Consider the following 14,570-nt stretch of genomic DNA (forward strand, 5'->3'; position numbering starts at 1 on the left):
GGTGCAATGCCTTAATAAACATTTTCAGTAGAGACGCAGCCCGGGAGGGAGTACTTGCTAGATTGGAAGGTTGGACTGGCAAGTAAGGTGCAGTGTGACCATATCAACAAAGTGAACGAACCAATCACTCTGATAGCGATTTCCCACTAACCTGCATCTTTATGTTTCTTATTAAAAGTAATAAATAAATATTTAACTCTTAGAGAAAATACACTCTACTGGGGAACGGACCATTAGAAAGGATCGTTCTCAAGATGTTTTAACCATTAAATGCAATACATATTTGAAATGATAGAGTAGAATTTATCTCGAGAAGGTGCATCGAAATCAGAGTTTCACATCCAGCCAAAATGTTATTTTCGCAATGAGCTTTGTTCTTCTATTTTCAACACATAATATGTTTTTGTATTTGAACATATACATGTCGTTGATTAATTATTAGATAAGCTAACGATAATTAAATTGTAATATGGCCGAAAGGGACTTGGAGCGTTGTTTTTCTTTTTTCGACATAAAATTGTTTTTTTTTTATGTGATCTCATACATTTCGTAACGTAAATATCTTCAGAGTTTAAACAATGATAACTTTATATAGTTTAAAAAACTTAACCGACTCAAGACGAAAAAATTCAATTTTTTTTATGCATAACACTCCCTGTCGTTTAAAAATATATTTTAAAGGGAAGAAAATATTAAATTCAATATTTATAAATTAAAAATGTCAAATTACATCTCAAAATGTCAGTAAACGACCATATGCCCACCTAATATATAAAACAAATTTCTAAGTAAATATTAGAAAAACATAACTAAGCCCAAACCGAAATAGAAACAAATTTCATTTTGTAAGTAGTAAGCATCGTCTTTATAATTATTTATGATTTTTTATTTTAAAATTTTTTTTTTCTGGAACAAGACATAAGTAAATAACAAGAGCCGGCCGGCATTTTTTCATCGAAAACTAAGTTTGTATTTTGGAAATATTAAATGTTGTTTTGGAAGGTGTATTTGCTAGAATTTGATTGGGTAATTGTTTGGTTAGGTGGGGGCATTTGCTTAGAGCCCGACAATGCGGAGCAGCCCTGGTTATGGGGCAACTCCCCACAGTCACGCACACCACCACAAACGCAGCATAACGCGTCGTTCGACGTCGGTGTTTGTGTCTACGTCACGTCGGCTTAAATTATGTTCTAATTACCCAGCGGCAACTGCGAAGGCAACTCAATCGAAGCACAGAATGCTGTAAGTAGATTGAATACTGATTCTAATTCGAAATCAGTTAAACCCAGTTACGCCCCCAAAATGTTGCAGCCCTCAATTGCATAACAGCACTTGCGCATGAGTGTGTGTGTGTGTGAGGAAACGCCAGAGGACCGAAACACACCACACCGAACAGCGGCGTAGAGAAAGAGACGGCAGAAGCCAGAAGCAGCTGAATTGCAGTACAAACAGGGTTTATCGCTAAAACAAATTATCGCCATGTCCAGCTGCTGACTTTGGAAAGCGACTTACTATCGCTTCATTACCGACAAACAGTATTCGCCCGATCAAACGCCACATAACCCCTAAAGTTACCACGGCACATTGGAAGTGGGTGGGAGTCGCCGCTAAGCAGAAACTGCAGCCCTGAAAGATGGACGTTTTGGTGCAGTGTTGACCTGGCCACACTGACCAGCCCCCGATTTAGTTGCTGTTTTTTTACATAACTCGCCACATTCGTTCGCCTCGGAATCCGTGATATATATATATATGATAATACGATATATATTATGGCCGTTTTCCTGATCAACGTCTGCAAGTACAATGGCTGCGGCATCACGTTTCCGAGCTTGAGCGATCTGATTTCCCACATCGAGGACACCCACATAGGTGAGACGGGTCGTAAACACCGTAAATATCGCTATCATTTGACCGTCGCGTGATGTTCTCGGTGTGTTTTGTTTATTTTATTTACTCGCCGCGGCATAAATAAAAAAACAAAACGGAACGGGGCAAAGGTGTGCGAGTGCGTCAGTGTGTGAGTGCGTGAACGGCTTCGTGGTGAATTGGATGTTGTTTTTACAACATCATATGAATTGCAGTTTTGCATTCGGCGTTTACTGCACTTTAAAGGCAAAATCGATGCTGGAAGCCTGGAAATGGCTACCTGTGCCCACGCACACCGATGTACGCCGCACACACACGCCCTGTTTTCCAGGCGCGTACAGCATTCGTTGATCGGTGCGCTGGCTGGAAAGTGCGGGTGCGAGCGAGAGGGCAGCACAAGCAAAACAAAAGCAAAAAAGCCGGTGATCCATTCAATACCCCCGCCTGTCTGTGTGCGTTAGTGTGTGTGTGTTGTGTGTGCGTGTGCGTGTGTGTTTGGAAGGCCAGCACAGCATCTAGTTGCGTTGTTTGTGGTGTAGTGGAAACCGGCGAGTTGAGCGCCCTTTTTTTGACCTGTCCGCATGGCTTGGCTTGGGTTTTTCTGCTTCTGGCGTTCGTTTCCATGGCAGGTGTATCCGCATCCGGTAACCGGAGTTGGAAGTTGAAGATGCTCTTCTCGGCCACCCCCTTCGCTTTCCACTCCCCTCTCTCCTCTCACACGCACAAACGCAATCACAATCGATACTTGAACTTTCCCGTCCACGTGACTCCAGTGGGCTTCCAATTAATCATTTCCAGGGTGTGTGTGTTTGTGGACTTTTACCGGCTGAAATAAACAAATTCTAATTTTAGTGATTGTGCGCCGCGGGGCGAGGGGCGGGGTTTTCGAGGGCGAAAAATCAATAGAGTTAAGCTCAGTAGTGTTGCCGTATTACGAAAACAGGGGTTTGGGGGTGGTTTAGCCGTTAACGGGCTTTATTTATTCCCAACATGCCGTGCGTCTTACACTGCGAATAGTTGAAAGTACGTTTACTCCCTTGACTCGTTTCGCAAGCATGTATTACACACTCAAATAAGTACTGAGTGAAATCATCACTTATTTATGTCAATATCTTTAAATAGTTTAGGAGCGAAGTTAAATGCTAATTGCTGAGCTTGCCTACTTTGTAAGCTGCACACACATTATTTAATGACCCAGTGCACTGCAATTTCTTTCCGTGTACAAACAGGCTCTCTCACACACGCAAAGAGAGAGGGGTTGGAAAGAGAAAGCAGAGGGGTTGCTCAGCTGACGATTACGTTGGCAGCTGTTTTGTTGTTGCCACTGCTGCGTGATAACGGTCAACACACACACACAAACACACGCACACTTGCACATATAAAATGGCTGCCCGGGCAGGCTTTTCCACCTAGCCACCACCCCCTTTTGCGTCCCGGGGCATTACATAAAGCCCAGGCACGAGCATACGCCCACTTGGCAACTGCCACCCCCAAAAACGCCCAGGCCCAGGCCCAGATACCAAATACGCCCGAGGCCCCGAAAACCAGAAAACCCGCATCCCCCATTTCCCATTTCCACATTTCCACATTGCGTATCCATTACGTGAGCGAGCTGTTCAGGGCTTATAAATGCCCATCATTTCATTATCTCGAAGGACATTCGATGCGTGGGTCCTCCGAGTGGCTGTATTGTTGGATGGATGGATGGATGGATGGAAGGTTGGATGGATGGATGGTTGGTTGGTTGGATGTGTGCCTGTTATCAGGACTCGCTGGGCGTTGTCGTTTCGGCTCGGTGTTCGGTTGTCATGGCAACACAAAAGGCAAAAGGCGGGCGAGACCTTCAGGTTTGTCCTTTTCACAGTTGCCAGGCACCTGTTGTGCGGTCCCGAAAATGCCCGGGATAATTTATTTATGAACGTGGTTCTGCACTCGCATTTAGATAACCAGCTGCGAAAGGCGGCCCAGAAGTATCTGTGCACCTGTCAATTTGTTCACTTTTCCTTTTAAAACCATTTTGCAGGTTTGATGGGGAATTTCATATGAAAGATAAGGGGCTAGTTAGCTATGTTACTCCGCATCTGAGTCACCAAAACGCATTTGGTTCCATCTAAAATTCATTTTTAAGAATACTAATCTCATTATGAGTACAGATACAAAGTTGTATTGGGTTTTTCCAAACAAAACGAGGATTGTATGAATCGGGGCATTTAAAGAATCTGGGAATTTCTTCTAAAAGGCCAATGTGCCTTAACATTTCATATACGACCTTTTGGGTGCAAACCCTTTTGACCTTGAAATACTTTTGGCTTACAAGGTTACTACTGTGACTTCTGTTCACGAACTGATGGAGTATTGCTACCCTTTAAACAATTCTGATTCTATGTACTTCGACGTTCATTTAATGGTGTTAATGGTGTTTAAAAGGTGTCCCTGCACTTGCCATGTCAACATAATTTGACTGCAGTCAACGACTTGTGTTCCTCAAATTGCGAACGAATCGCTCTTCACAGCTATTGGAAAGTTTTCGAGATAGCTGCCGAAATGAAAACAAACCAAAACAGCATGTTCAAGCAAGAAAAAAACATTTGTTATCGTTTTTAAATTCTGCAACAAGTGCATGAGTCACACGAGTGCAAAAGAGAGAGGAATCCGCGTTTATTTCGTATCTGAAATACGAAAAACGTATGATATACGACGCATATACAGATGTGGGCTTGTATGTGGCTATTCGATGTGTATGTAGGCTATTTGCTTAAAAGCTGTTTGTAAAATACTCGATTTGATACCCTGCAGTTCCATTCGCTTCGTTTTCAGCAGTGAATCATCTCGAGCACATAATCACTGTTTTTGAGTAGCTTTGAATTATGGAACAGCACAAACCCACAAACACAGAGGCAAGAGCAAAAAGTCACCTACAGGGGAGAAGTCGTGAATGTCTGGGGTTATCAACGGCAAAATAATAATAACAATAACGAAGGCGGAGCAGAAATAAAAAAAACCCGAACCGGGTGAACTGATTTGACCGTTGACAAATGACGCCGTGTTCTCGAGAGGATGAGGGGCGTGGCACTTCGATTTCGTCAGCTAAAATACATGTATAATAATTGCAGTTTCGAGTGGCGAACATGTCCAAGGCAATTGATACTTGCTGAATTGCTGCCCAAAGTACGTGAAACTATTACGCACATATGGTGTGTCCGTATGTCCGTAAGTTTGCATGTCCGTATGTGTCATCCATCGATTGCCGGCACGTAGACATCACCGCAATCACTCCCGCAAATGTTTTTAATCGCCTTTCGGCCTGATAAGCGACCAGAATTACGAGGCGCGGGAGTCGCCAGATGAAAGCATATGTTTCGCATAATAGCTACTTTGTGGCATATGCCATTCGTTTGCCCACTGCTACTCGAATCGAAGTACTTAAACTGCAGCGTTATCTAACTTTTGTCACGTGGGCGCTGTTGGGCGGATATGCAGTTTGTTTGTGAGTTCCAGTCACTAATGTTCTACGAGTTCTAGTCCATGAAATGAAAACAGATGGGGTTCAGAATGCAGAATTGGAGAAAAGAACTGATTTTGTCACCTTGTCAAGCCCGAGCTACACCTACAAAGTTAGACATCTGGCGATCAAAGTTGCGCCATCTTTTATTCGATTAGGCAGCTGGTTTTATATAAACTGTGTGAGATCCGCAGCTGATCGATGCATGTTGTTTTATCGTTTAGCAGCCCCTCGTTAACTGGCACTGCAATCGTATGACAAATGTACAGGGTGCGTGGTGGCGAATATGATGAATGGCCAGTGGCTGACACAGTTACGCACCAAGCCGATTTAATTGGGAAATAAAGCGTGCTCATATGGAGGTTAGGTTGTGCGCACACACATGGATCGGAAAGTAAATACAGACGGCGAAGGGGACCAACTGAGGAGGGGCACCTGTTATTATGCACTCGCTGATTAAGCAAGCTTTGGGCTTATGCTTGTTCTGGCGATAAGATAGCGTACCCACGCCACAGACCATGTGCTCCTCCTGGTCGGAGCACTCCGTCGTAGTCGCAGATCGAAACCCCATGCCGTCTTCCCCCCCCCATAAACCCCTCGGAAAATGCGTCAGCAGGCGCACTAAATGCGTCGCCATACCGTACCCCGTACGTGCACTCTCGCTATTTACTTATTTCGGCATTTTAATAATAAATTGCCCGGGCTGTGGGCCCCTTGAATGTCTGTGAACTTGTTCCAGAGTAAACACAGAGGTTGGCGACGAATTTCGGATGCAGGTTTCGCGTTTGGCTGCCCGCATTCCGGTTCGGCTTCCGATCCCGTCTCGAAAGGGAATACTTAATTAGGTAATCCCGTCTCGGTGATTTTCGAGCAGGGTTCCAAATTACTACCAGTTCTATTCAGAACATTACAATCCATATACAGTGGCGTGCAAGTATGAGTACATGTTTGCAGCTTTTGACTGTTGGCCTAAATAAAAAAGGTATTAGTTAAGCAAATGAACCCAAATTTTTACTGTTGATTCTTTGTTTATTTATTTACAAATTCGTAAAAAAAAAATAACAATAATGTAATTCTTTTCGTTAGGAAAAAAATAAAATTTAAATTAACTCGCATGTACTCAATTATGCTCAATTTGAATTTTTCAACAAAAGGTGGACAGCTCATTCAACTGAAATTTTAATTTTAGAATTTACCGTTTGTTTTTAAGAAAGTTTAATATAAAAGTATAAATATAAAAGTTTTCAACCAAAAAGGTACGAATCTCCACGTGTTTTTGGCTCTTAACTATTAAAACAAATAATATGAAGAAATTGCCAATAAATGTTGAAGATTCAGTGATAAACCTTACTGAAAATGGATTTTCGACGCGTATAATAGCTGGGAAGTTAAATATAAGCCAATCAGCAGACATTCGTGTTCAAAAAAGGCGAAACGCGGTACCCAAAATTCAAAGAAGAGGTCCACGTCGATTGTTGACCGATGCAGATGCGCGGCTTATGATGCAAAATATTAAAAAGGATAAGAATTGTAGACCCAAGGATGCTTCTGCAGCTATAGGCAAACCTGTCAGCCAGTGGACAGCGTGTCGAGCACTTAAGCGTATTGGATACGTTTCCGAATTAAAAAAAAAGAAACCGGCCTTGTCCGATAAAAATATAAAAGCACGGCTAAAATTTGCGAAGGCACATAAAAATTGGGAAGTGGACGACTGGAAAAAAGTTATGTGGTCTGATGAATCAAAATTCAATCGATACCAGTCGGACGGAAAACAATATTGCTGGAAAAAGCCTGGAGAGTCGCTGCAAAGACGGCACGTACAGGAAACAGTAAAACACGGAGGAGGAAATGTCATGGTCTGGATCTGTTTTACCTGGTGGAGCCTTGGACCAATAAAGAAAATAGAAGGAACTATGAAAGAAGAGGACTATTTAGATATTCTGCAAACCCATCTTTGCGATTTTGTTGACAAATGCGTTTATAATGAGAGTGATATCACATTCCAGCAAGATGGAGATCCGAACACACGTCCAAAATCGTGAAGGAATGGATCGAAAATCAAGATTTTAAGTTAATGGAGTGGCCAGCTCAGAGTCCTGATCTCAATCCAATCGAAAATTTGTGGTCGATTGTGAAAAGACGATTGGGACACTACGAATCGGTTGCAGCAAACCAACACGAGATGTAGCAACGAATCCAGCAAGAATGGAAAGCTGTTCCGAAGGAAATTATTCAAAATCTGGTGTAAAGTATGCCAAAGCGTATAAAAAGCGTCATCAGAATTAAGGGTCTTTGGACTAAGTACTAAAAGATAAGCTTTTGTTGAAAAATTCAAATTGAGCATAATTGAGTACATGCGAGTTAATTTAAATTTTATTTTTTTCCTAACGAAAAGAATTACATTATTGTTATTTTTTTTTTACGAATTTGTAAATAAAGAATCAAAGAATCAACAGTAAAAATTTGGGTTCATTTGCTTAACTAATACCTTTTTTATTTAGGCCAACAGTCAAAAGTTGCAAACATGTACTCATACTTGCACGCCACTGTATGTATGCTGTGATTCTAAATTGATTTGTTTTGCAACGAATGTATATTGACAGACCCCATTTTCTTGCAGACTATGACCCAAAGGTGGTCGAACAGAAGGAGCAGGCCCAGCCTGCCTGCCTGCCCTTAAGTTACGTCCTGCGCTTCATCACCGAGGAGAACCGCAAGGAGGCGGGCTCGTTCCTGGCCAGCAACACAACAGCCCCACCGACCACCAGCAGCGGATCCAATGCCGCTGGCCATGGGAATGGCAATGTGGAGCTCAAGCGAAAGCTGGCCATCAAGCACCACAGCTACAGTATGTCCTCGTCCAACCGCAGCACCACGCCCACAGGTGAGTGATATTGAAAATGATATGCATAAGGATGATTTAAAACTCTTGATTCTTCACCCATTTAGGCAGTGAAATGGACGAGGACGAAATGGTGGTCACGGAGTCGGAGGATAGCAACGACTCCTGGACCACCGAGGAGTTTAGCTCCGAGTTTATCATGCGCTACGGCAGCAGGTTCGTTGGTTTTGTCTACTTTTTAATAAAGCTTTAGCTAATTCACAGTTCTTATGACTTGAATGACATATGTTGTTTGTCACAATGTGCTTAATTCATTTATGTACCAACTTTGGTTATCTTAAACAGGCATTCCGGTGGTGGAAGCAATGGCACGCCCGGCAATGAGAAACCCTTCGCCTGCCCTGTTCCGGGATGCAAAAAGCGTTACAAGAACGTCAACGGCATCAAGTACCATTCAAAGAACGGTCACAAAAAGGATGGAAGGTAACGACTGGCCACAAAATTACCGATTGGTAAACCAGAAGCTCATTGTTCTATGTTCCACAGAGTTCGCAAGGGCTACAAGTGTCACTGCGGCAAGAGTTACAAAACGGCCCAGGGCCTGAAGAACCACGCTCTGCACACCCACAACTCGCAGCCGGATAGTGTGCTGAATGCCCAGCTGGCCAATGCGTTGGCCATTGGCGATGGGGCCAGTTCGGCCACGCCAGTGGGCAGCAGCAACACCTCCTCCAATCCCATCCCGCCGCCCATCATTCAGCGCAGCAACTCGCCGTCTCAGTCGCTGGGCTCGTTGAGTCCGTCGAGCATCAGCAACATGTCGAGCAGCGCCAGCAGTTGTCATGGAGGCAGCGGCAGTCTGTCCAACGGGAATAATGGCAACAATGGGAGCACTACTAGCAACACTGCCATTCTCACTAGCAACGGGAATGTCCTGCAGCAGCTCAGTGCCGGGAATGTGGTCACCCTGACCAACCTTCCCACGCAACAGCATCAGCAGCAACAGCCGCAACAGCAGCAGCAGCAGCAACTCCATCAAAACACTGCAACAGGTAACAGCAACAACAATTTAATGCGCAGCACACTCGGTTTAGTATCCATTAAAACCAACAACACGCCGACAGCCAAGTCGGTTAGCAATCTGATGGCTGCCAATGCCACAGCCAGCAAGATACTCAAGCTGGCCACCAATGTGGCCAACGGTGGCTCCTCTATGGACATTGTGCAGCAGCAACAGCAACACAACAAGACCACAACTAGTGGCCAAACCGTGCTCAATGGCAGCAAACCGCTGCCCAATTTGGTCAACCTGGGCATTCTCACGCCGGCCACCTCACCCACCAAAAACACCCAAACGCTGACCTTCACCACCACGAATGGCAGTACCCAGCAGCAGCAGGCTCTAGTGGCCTCGTTGGCCAAGAAGACCAACATATTGCTACTACAGGAGCCAAGCCAGTTGGTGCAACAGGTGCAGCAGCAGCAGCAACAGCAACACCAGCAGCAGGTGCAGCAGCAACACCACGTTCTGCCCATCAGTCCCACGAGCAGCATCAGCGGGAACAGCAGTAAGAGCAGCTCGCCCACGCCGCAGCAGCAACAGCAACAGCTGATGAAGAAAGGCAAAATGGAACTGATAGAACCCATGGAGACGGATGAGGGTCAGAGCGACGGCATTTCGGAGAGCGTGGCTGCAGCGATTGCCAGCATCACAGATTGCAAGGAGGACATTGGAGGAGCAACAGTGGCGGGCATTGAAGTTGTAGGCGCTGGCGCCGTCAACGAAGAGACGTAGCCTATACTCAAGCAGCTACTGATGCACCGAAAACTGACGCTGGAACCACCCAAGCCACTAAATTGACCAGCTTGTCCGTATACGAAAGACATTCTAGACTCGACAGAATGCCGAACTTAGGCGCAGACAAACCCACTCACTCACCAAAACACCCATTTGGAAACATTTCGTAGACTGCTTACTTGTTTTAGTTTAGACCCTGAGTCCAATCAATTTAAATCAATTGTATCATACAACTAATGGAAACAATCCCACAAATCGCATTGATTGTGCAATATTTAATTCTGTATATTTTAAAGAGAACTTTTAATCATTTTCGATTGTATGTATGACTTTCATGCTTGTATTAAACTATTTACAACTGCTGATCTCCTCTTAATTTAATTAGGCTATATAAAAAAACAAAAACCAACACAGACGATGCACGAGCAACAATTGTAAAAATACGCAAGAAAATGCTAAATTCAAATTCATTTCCAACTGCACACTTTAAATATTGTTAGCATTACCACTTACAACTTTTTAAATCTCGGCTTTAGCTTTAGTGACTATTCGTATTCGACTAAATCCAAGTATTATTTATGTTCTAAGCACTAGCAAAATGAATTTAATTATACGATATATATATATATATATATATATACATATAAAAAACACACACACATCTACTCGGATATCTAAAGTCTGCTCATTAGTTTAAGACGACGTTCGACTTCGTGCAATATTTTTAATTGATTCCCTAGTTCTTAGCAATTCCATCTCTGTCGAATTTTGGGTATTCTTGATTTTCGTTTTGTTTGTTTTGTTTTTATTTTATGTTTTTCGTTACTTCTTTTCCTTTTCTCTCTACCTATTGCAGAAACCTCTTACTCCTGCTCAAACAACAGCAACCTCAGCAATCCCAACAGCAACCACGGCAGCAGCGATTCCAGCAAGCCGCCGACAACTGTCCTGTCCGTTAACAAGAGGTCCACAGCAATCGCTCCAGCGAAACTGCCCACCACCGGCAACTCCCTGCCCATGCAGATCTCGCCCAACTTCATTGAGCACAAGTATTCCGCGCTGGCCATGAAGGAGAAGTTCTTCCTGAATCTGAGGGCCGGCAAAACGGTGTCCCCTTCACCGGGAGGCGATGGAGTGAGCTCAGCCATGGGACACCAATCGGATGTTGGCATTTCCGGCGGATCAGGAGCAGGCGGTGGCTTGCGGGCGGTTGCTGTGGGCCAAATGTGCGCGTTGCAAAACGAGCACATTCACCAAAATCTCTTCAAGAAAACGATCAACTGATCAGCAGATCGGATGAAGTGTGCGGATCGAGAGGCGGAACCGCTGGGCGCCGCTGAAAGGCAAGAGAGTTGGCTGTGATGAAGTAGTAACTAACTGACTAACAAACCTGACAAGAGGCGGAGAAAGAGGATTCGTCAATAAGGCAGAGATGGGAAAAGGATGCAGAAGCTGCAGCAATTAATCAAGGAGGGATAAGTGAGAGAGTCGGGCGCTGCCCTGAGGTCCTTAGAGAAGTTTTCCAAGACAAGGCAACAAGAAGCAAGAATTTCCATTGGCTTCCAAAATACATAATGCAAAAAAAAAAAACCAAACAGAAACAGAAACAAATTCCAAGCATTTCGCAACTATGAAAAAATCACCCACTAGCACACACAAAAAATTCATTAAAACTAATCTCAACCATGTTAAGCAGGCCTGCTTAGAAAAGCTTCTCTAAAACAGCTTTAGATAATTTTAAAATTAAAGGAAAAAAAAAAAACGAAGCAAAACAAAAACAAAAATTTGAAAAAAAATTAATTATACACACGACAACATTTTAGTAAATACATTTGGAGAGTTTTCTTCAACTAGTCATTATTGTAGTTAAATTAAATTTTTGATTTTTATACGCATAAACACGTAACTTTCTAACCTACTGGTTGGCGGAATTCCCGAACCCTATACTTATAACTTAAGCAACTTCCCTTGTACAATTTCAATGAAATCTTAGTAAAGGGTCTTTCCCCAATCAGTTGTTTGCGTCATTTTAATTGAAAACCATAAATTGTCTGAAAGAGATCCACAGCAGCAAATTGGTGCGCGGAAATCGTTTTCGTGAGACCATCTGAATTAGGAAAATTATAGGTCGCTAGCTTGCCAAGGCAACTTTGAGCGAGTGAAATGAAAGGCGGAGATGCAAAATTGAATGTCGAATATTTCAAACATAAATAGTTAGCTACAAATTTAGGGGAAGCCGGGAGGCGTTTCCACTTAGGAGCCACAATAACTCTACAGTAGTTATAGTATTATAATTATAGATTACGCTATTATTTATAGAACAGAGCATACATCTGTAGCTGTGTGAGTGTGTGTCCGTGCATGTATTGTAATTGTTTATTTATAGTGTTCGAACGTCCCTAAGTGTAAAGTCCCCAAACAAATACAAAATATACGATATGAATACAAAATACATATATTTGTGCATTCTCTCGGCGATTGTATATCATTGTACGCCCCCAATTCAACCGAACTTCCTAACCAAGCAGAATCGGGTTCCTTAAGCATTCAAACAGAACAAAAACAAAATGAAATTTTTAAAATACGATATTTACATCAAGTATACATATACATACATACATCAATTTAGTCAGCCGCCAAAACAAAATAAAGGAAACTTTTCAGAGCGCATTTCGCAGACGCGCAGCGTCTTAAAAATTAACCACAACTAAACTAAATAGTTCAGCGTCCCTATAGATATAACACCTAGCTATCGATGAATACTTACATCTAAATACAATATCTTTAAGACCTCACGCTTAAGCGATGCCAAACGGATCGCCCTAGTTTAGCCAAACAACTTTTATATAAACCGATCTATAAACGCCTTCGGACCCCCGAAGCCCCATCGAGTTTTCAGCCAGGAGATGCAAGTATCCCTAGTATCCCTACAAGATAACTCGCATTCAAACTTTCAGAATGGATAATGAACTCAAAACCCTCTAATGAAAACAATAAAATGAGTATGTCATCTTATATAAGACTGCTGTTATGTTCGTAAATATATTTAATATATGTATGTAAAATTAACGAAAAACAAAACCACACACAAAAAAAGTAATAAAACCGAAATAACTTTGAAATAAAAAAATCACAAAATACAGAAAATGAATAAAAATCTATATGAATAGTTAACGTATTCGTACTCTACCTACATACTATGTACTATATAATGTATTGTAATTGTAATTTACTAAAATCGTAATAATACGTAGAGAATTAACTGACGTTTAAACATAAATCATCATCGACATCCACATAAACACATACAAAATCCTTGTAAGAGCTGAAGCTGAGAGCTCAAAAGGGATTAGTAATGGCACATAAAGAAGCCAGGAAAAATCATGATCATCCACAAAAACAAAAAAAGTAGTAAAATATTCTCTTTTTGCTTTATGTGATCTATTACATACTACATAAACATATGTATAATAAAAATGTCCTTCAAAAACAAACTCAAGAGAAAATATTGAATTTATTTTGGCTGGGATTTTGAACGGTACAGTTTAGGGGCAACTGTCCATTGCTTAAACAGTTTGAGGGCGACTGTGCGCCAGTAAAAGCGGTTTTAAATATTTATTAATATATTTCTTTATTTACTGCATAATTGATTGTTTTGTATTTACAAGATGTTAATTAGCTAGATATAAGCTATAATAAATTATTTAATTTTTATATTAAAACTTCGAAAGAGTTCGTGGATCTACTATCTTTCTCTTTATTGCCTATTTATTAAACTAACTACATTTTCCTACCAAAGACATTTTTTAATGCACCGCCCTGACTTTATTTCCTAATTTTCCCTTAATTTTGAAAACCACGACCTTTTCAAAACTTTGGTCAACTTACTAGAAGCAAGTTGGCAAAGTTTTCACAGAGACAGTACAAATGGTTTCTAGGCTGGTGTTAATATTACTGGAATAGCGAACTTTAAGTAGCTTAAGGAAGAACGAAAAATAGTTTTATGAGTACTAAAGAAGTTCCTCTCCAGTAATATAATATAATTGGGATCTTTTGGGGCTTGGCATCGATCGATTTCTGAGCAGATGACTTAAGCACACAAACTACGAGCCAGTCAACAGGTGATCCAGGTATCAGGTATCCGTGACCTTACGCCGATTCGCTGGCGCCGTAGAGCAGATTGTCCAGTTTCAGTTTGTTGATCTTGTCGCCACGGGCTCCATGTCCTGGTCTTCCCCAGAACGTTTCGAAGGTGTCGAAGTGCTGGTTGCACAGATCCCTGTCCAGTTGCTTGGAAACGGAGACGGATCGACGGTTCTGGGATATCTGGACATTCAGGTCGTGCAGATAGCGCATGTCGGCGGCCGTTTGAATCCTGGTTGTCGGTCGATTGGTGGGCAGCAATATTATAGTTTCATTTATATCAGTTCGATTTTTCACATTACGAATATTCGAATTTCAGAGCGATTTTCAGTTCGATTTGTTTTGCACGGGGATACATACATAGAAGATTGGTATTATGATTTTTGATTTTTGCTGTTGCAGTTTGTTTGATTTTGGTG

The 14,570-nt window shown here is 42.1% G+C and overlaps 2 protein-coding genes across 3 annotated transcripts; one reads left to right on the forward strand and one right to left on the reverse strand.

Moving 5' to 3' along the window:
- Positions 1-992: 992 nt before the first annotated feature.
- Positions 993-12,570, forward strand: LOC122619190 (homeobox protein 5). 2 transcript variants are annotated; one of them, XM_043795949.1, is made up of 7 exons: positions 996-1,242; positions 1,312-1,869; positions 7,989-8,252; positions 8,318-8,426; positions 8,556-8,693; positions 8,757-9,262; positions 10,865-12,570. In XM_043795949.1, the coding sequence occupies exons 2-7, from the start codon at positions 1,770-1,772 to the stop codon at positions 11,290-11,292; spliced, it is 1,545 nt and encodes a 514-aa protein (XP_043651884.1). In that variant the 5' UTR covers positions 996-1,242; positions 1,312-1,769; the 3' UTR covers positions 11,293-12,570. The 2 variants fall into 2 exon arrangements, with proteins under 2 accessions (XP_043651883.1, XP_043651884.1); XM_043795948.1 differs by lacking the exon at positions 10,865-12,570 and having other exon boundaries at positions 993-1,242; positions 8,757-10,373.
- Positions 12,571-13,776: 1,206 nt separating this feature from the next.
- LOC122621606 lies at positions 13,777-14,513 on the reverse strand. Its single transcript, XM_043799523.1, is given in 2 exon segments — positions 13,777-14,466; positions 14,469-14,513. Coding segments are annotated over 2 exon segments (354 nt in total). The 3' UTR covers positions 13,777-14,157.
- Between the last annotated feature and the right edge of the window lie 57 nt (positions 14,514-14,570).

The sequence above is a fragment of the Drosophila teissieri genome, chromosome 3R (genome assembly GCF_016746235.2).
Source record: "Drosophila teissieri strain GT53w chromosome 3R, Prin_Dtei_1.1, whole genome shotgun sequence".
In the NCBI taxonomy this organism is placed as follows: Eukaryota; Metazoa; Arthropoda; class Insecta; order Diptera; family Drosophilidae; genus Drosophila; species Drosophila teissieri.